At 29.4% G+C, this 5511-nt stretch overlaps 1 protein-coding gene and 1 non-coding gene across 2 annotated transcripts in view; both read left to right on the plus strand.

Annotated features, from left to right (window-relative positions):
- Positions 1-2203: 2203 nt before the first annotated feature.
- Positions 2204-2277, plus strand: TRNAV-AAC (transfer RNA valine (anticodon AAC)). Its single transcript has one exon. It is a non-coding gene; the product is annotated as a tRNA-Val (tRNA).
- Positions 2278-4595: 2318 nt separating this feature from the next.
- LOC101489236 (putative Peroxidase 48) overlaps positions 4596-5511 on the plus strand; it is a 3469-nt gene continuing 2553 nt past the window's right edge. Inside the window, exon 1 of the mRNA XM_004488739.4 lies at positions 4596-5070. Within this exon, the coding sequence (XP_004488796.1) occupies positions 4738-5070 (333 nt within the window). The 5' untranslated portion in view covers positions 4596-4737. The remainder of the gene's footprint in view (positions 5071-5511) is intronic.

The following is a 5511-nucleotide window of genomic DNA, read 5'->3' on the forward strand; positions in this document are numbered from 1 at the left end:
GGGCGCGTGAGAAGGATTCTGAAGGCGTGGCAGAAGGGTTTGGCCGATCTGGGGTGTTCGGCGCTGATGGAGTGGTCGTTCGTCGAAAAAACGCGTCAGAAACAGTAACGGCAGCAACGGCAGCGACGGTAAAGCGTGAACGGCTGAACAAAAATTGAAGAATCAGCATATCAACGACAGAAGGGGGAAACCGGAGTTTGAGAACACGGTTCGCCGAAAAAAAATAATATTCACCGGAGACAGTGGGTCGACCGGGTAGTTGACGATTAGGGTTTGTCTCTCAGTTGGCTCTGATACCATGTTGAATATAAAGAGTATTGAGACATATAGAATAACCCGTGTGTTTCAACTACACAGCGGAATCTCTTTATATAGACACATGGTATTAAATAACCCTAATTTACAGTAATGCTAACGGGCCAGAATACTTACATACTTACAGCCCATATATTTTATTTACATTCTAATATAGTATTCAACAGCAACAATTGGTACATTTGTGACTTTCTGAATAGCCTTTAAGTCCTCCTGTCGGCCATCAAGCAAGGAAGTTTGGATTTTTTTCCTTCTAACAAATTGACTATTGTTAGGAGAGTAAATATCCAATTTGATCCCTTAAATTAAACACTTGTATTAACTTATTTTATCAATATTTCAAAATAGTCTATAATTTATCAAACAATTGATCAGGTTAGTCCCATCGCTTAGTTTCATTTGGCCATATGATGATGTGTCACATTAAGTGACATGTTGACAAAATTGATCGGAATAGGTTTTCAAATCGAAAAATCTTCAATTTGTGTTTCCAGTTGTCTCTTGTCTAAAATCCAAATAAATTTCTATAGCAGGCTTGGTGTGGAGTTCAAAGATAATATCAATAAGTCCAACACCATTGATGAACATGAAGTGGCCCGATATTTCAAAAAATAAAACTGACAACATAACCATTAATATAAGATGTGTTTGGTTTGATTAGCAAATATGGAAGAAAGCATCTACACTAATGATTTTACTTGTCATAATTTTACTAGTAACAATGAACTAAACCCATTTCAGAAGACTAATTTGCAAATTGACAAGTATCATTTTATGAGTATGATAGCTATAGAGTATAGATGGATAATATGGCATAGCTTAAGGATGGAAGTTGCTTTATTTATTCAAGCTAGATATAAAGAGGAAAAAGAGTGGGAGAAAACTAGATATGAAATTGGTACCTGATTTTTGCAGGCATGTTCTTTAACGCAACACATTATCACTGACTAACATAGAATTTCAATAAAATGAGAGATTAAATTGATACGGGTATCCAATTTGAGAGACCAAATATGAGTATTTACTCATTGTTAGTAATTGAAACTTGGATGTTCAACTTGAAGTCTTGAATATGAGTTTTCTTAACAACTGTTTCAAAACAATACCCTATGTGATCCCATATAGAGGTGGATAAGCTTGCACTAACATGAGTTATATTTATTTGCTATAGGTTTTCAGATATGGATGACGTTGCATATATTCGTCGTCCGATTTTAAATAAATGACTGAGGTCGTTTAATATTAATTTATTAATTTATTGATTGTGTAATTTGAATTATCTTAGCTCAAATTAATATTAACACTCTTATCACATTTAACTATGTGATAATTTTACCTTAGAGATTCCAAGTCCTTGATTCTTGATACTCTTACCATGGTATATTTGAGACTTTGTTAATTACTTTTTCTAATAAGAAAATCTTACGTAATTAAATACAAAACCAACATTCAACCTGAGGTGTCAAATATTAAACAAATATATACTATATATAAAAGGACAATAAATGGTTTTGATGTTTCTTTTATTTATTTAAATTTTACCTTTAATTAAAACTACTTAGTTAAAATTTTATATCTTTCTTGATTTAATTAAATAACTAATTTTTTTTTAATTTGCCCCATAACATATTTATATTGAAGTCAAATTTTAAATTTCCTCTTCATTAACCCTTGGTTCTAGACATGGGTATCTTTCAAAAAACATCAGTAACAACTATCGCTATTTCTCATATAGCCAAATAAAATTTCTTCACCAACTCAACAATATTCTTAAAAAGATATATTATTTGTATGTTCAATTATTCCATCCATTATGAAAGAGACCAAAATATATCTTCTCAGTAAAATTAGAAATAGTTTTATTTATATTACAGTTAAAGCATAAATTGGTTTCGTGGTGTAGTTGGTTATCACGTCAGTCTAACACACTGAAGGTCTCCGGTTCGAGTCCGGGCGAAGCCATTTCCTTTTACCAAATTTTTATGTTTCCTTATCACAAACAGAACTCATTCATTCTCACGGAAGCATATAAATCTATTCATTTCATTGACCACTTATAAATTATTCATAGTTTTTTTGTGTGAGTATTCATTTTTTATATTTGTATAAATTATGAATTATTGTTGAGTAGAATTAGTAGTTAATTATTTTGAAAAAAATATTGTGATTATATTTATTTAATAAAATAATATTGACTGAGAGAGATTCAAATTACATATCTAGTGACTCATTTCATTGACCACTGTTAAATTATTCATAGTTTTTTTTTTTTGTGACTAGGTTAAATTATTCATAGATGTGAGTATTCGTTTTTTATATTTGTATAAATTATGAATTATTGTTGAGTAGAATTAGTAGTTAATTATTTTGAATAAAATATTTGTTATGTAAAAGATGACATTAGAAAATATTTCAACAATGTTGAAAAAGTCAGTGAAGACAACTACAAGATTCATGAAAACGATAAATGAAACACATGACGTTCGAAAAAAAACAAGAAACAATTTTTTTTTGCTTGAAAATGAATTATCAAGCAACGCACAATATAATTCTCCAGTTGGATATAGAGGAAATATAAGACCATTCATGATTCCCTTAACAAGCATTACGTCAAATAAACAATTCCATTGTGATATTTAAAAATTCGGTGTATGTGGATATGAGTGTTTCTATAGTCATTATTTTTAACCACTTTTCGTAAACCTCAAACAATAAATTATATTAAAATAAATAAGTGTTACATATAAAGAGTGTAATAATGTGAAATCTTTAAAGTCGAATATTCAAATTAAGAATTTCTTTGAAGTCTCACATAAGACTTCCTTTAAAGTCTCACATGGGAAGCCAGACTTTCTTTTAGTTTTCATATAAAAAGTTAGATTTCTCTTATAGTCTCATACGTATAAATAGTGCACAATTTTCTCTAACGTGAATATTGTTCCTTAGAAACTTCGCAACAAATGACAAAATTGCATTTCCATCACATGTTATAGGTTTTTCATTGCTCTCCTATATTTTAGAGTTTGTTGCCTCTAACTTCTTTCGAAATAGATTAAGGCTCGCTAACTACATATTTGATTAGTCTTATGTATTTGTTTTGTCTTAGTTGGATTGAGATTTTCTTGCGTTGCATTCCTTTTTCATTTTTATGATTTAATCCCATAGAAATTTTACGGTAAAGATTTTTAATGAGTCAATAGTTCTATTTATGATATTTTCTCTTGAGTTTTGGCCTACTCACCCAAATTTTTAATATTTCTTTTTCTTTTTTTAATTTAAACTATTAAGATGCTCAAATGATGATAGTATTAAAGTGTCAATTTAATTAAAATGTCATTTATATCATGTGATATCTTAACATCTTAATATTTTATTTAAAAATAAATACATAATATATCACTTTTATAAATCTAAGAAAAAATAATAAAATTTCGTAACGTCGCAAAATAAATAATATTTGATTAATTTCACTATAAAAAATAGCAACTCAATACTTTTTCACCTACACAATATTAGTAATCATTATTTCTAACTACACTAAATCTAAATAGAAACCTTTACATCAAATACCTTGTACACCCTTTTCACCTCTATCTTTCTCATCAAATCATTTTCTCTCTCTTGTTCTTTTTTTTTTGCCCTTAATATTTTTTAAATGAGTTGATGGTGTGAAGTGGAGATAGCTAGAGTAGGAGATGCTTGGGGGGAGAATCCACATCCCACTAAACTAATAAAAATTCTGTATATTTTCTTATTAATATTTATATCACACTTACATTTTTTTCTATAATTTTTATATATAAATATTTTTAATTTTTGTACACTCATTAAACACCGTCATTTTCTCTTTATTTTTATTTTTCTCATAATAAAATCGGTGTTCACCAATCTTTTTCCTATGTTTTCCTCTAGTCTCAAGACTCTAGTATCACAGGAATAGAGTTGCATAAAAAAAATCATATCGTGAGTAATCAAAATTGCACACCTAAGTATGTTATGAGATTTTTAAACTCTTTATATTATTTCTAGGCACACTTTGAGCTTAGATTATTTTTAATATATTCTATTTAATTTTTTTCAAAAAAATAAAATAAAATTATTAGACAACTTAGATTATATGTAAATTTTATTATTACGTAAAAATACAGACATAAACTCTAAATCGTCCAATTTTCATTAAATAAGTATAAATATATTGACTCCAGAATTATATGCATTCCAGATATTCTATATATTAGAGGATTAAAGCATCAATATGCAAACAAACTAAATAACCATAATCAGTTAAAAAAAAACATAATAATCACAAAAGCATACTCATGATTATAGTGATTAGTGAGTGAGTGAGTGAGTTAATATAGCAACTAAACCAACTTCCAATCCTAACAACTCCTTCTCGCTTGTTTCTTCATCATCAAGAAAATGCAGAGCTTCTTCAATGCTTGGATAGTGCTTGCACTCGTTATACTCCTTCCCGTACTTCTCTCTCTTAGAAACCCTCGTGGCGAACCACAAAGCACTTCTTCTTCTTCTTTCTCTGACACTTCCTTTGGTTCTGTCAAGTTAGCCAATACTTTTCCCTTTGAATTCAATCAGAGGATAAGAGATGGTTCCAATCTTGAATATGATTTCTATAGAGATACATGTCCACAAGCAGAAGACATTGTTCGTTCTGCTGTTACTAATATCTACTTTGATCATAGAGATCTTTCGCCTTCTCTTCTTCGTCTTTTCTTTCATGATTGTTTCATTCAGGTTCGGTTTTCTTTTCTTTTTAACTCATGGGGTGTTTTTGTTTTTCTATGTTTTCGTTCTTAGATTGTAAATTTTGTCTTTTTAGTATCTTTGTCCAATTGGGTTTTCATTGTTCTTCAATTATATCCAAATGGGGTTTTTTGTTTTTCTCTGGGTTGGTTCTTTGATTGTAAATTTTTGTCGTTTTAGTATATGAATTCAAATGGGTCTTCATTGTTCTTCAATTCAATGGAAATGGGGTGTTTTTGGTTCTGTGTTTTTGCTTCTGAGATTGTTAATGTAGTCTTTTTATTATCTGAATCCAAATGGGTCTTTATTGTTCTTCAATTCTATATAAATGGGGTGTTTTTATTTTTGATTGTTTTGCATCAAAGATCACATTTTTGGTCTTTTTATTTTGTGAATTTAAATGGGTCTTGAATGGTTTTTCCTGGGGGGGGG

Source organism: Cicer arietinum, chromosome 1, assembly GCF_000331145.2.
Source record: "Cicer arietinum cultivar CDC Frontier isolate Library 1 chromosome 1, Cicar.CDCFrontier_v2.0, whole genome shotgun sequence".
NCBI classification, from domain to species: domain Eukaryota; kingdom Viridiplantae; phylum Streptophyta; class Magnoliopsida; order Fabales; family Fabaceae; genus Cicer; species Cicer arietinum.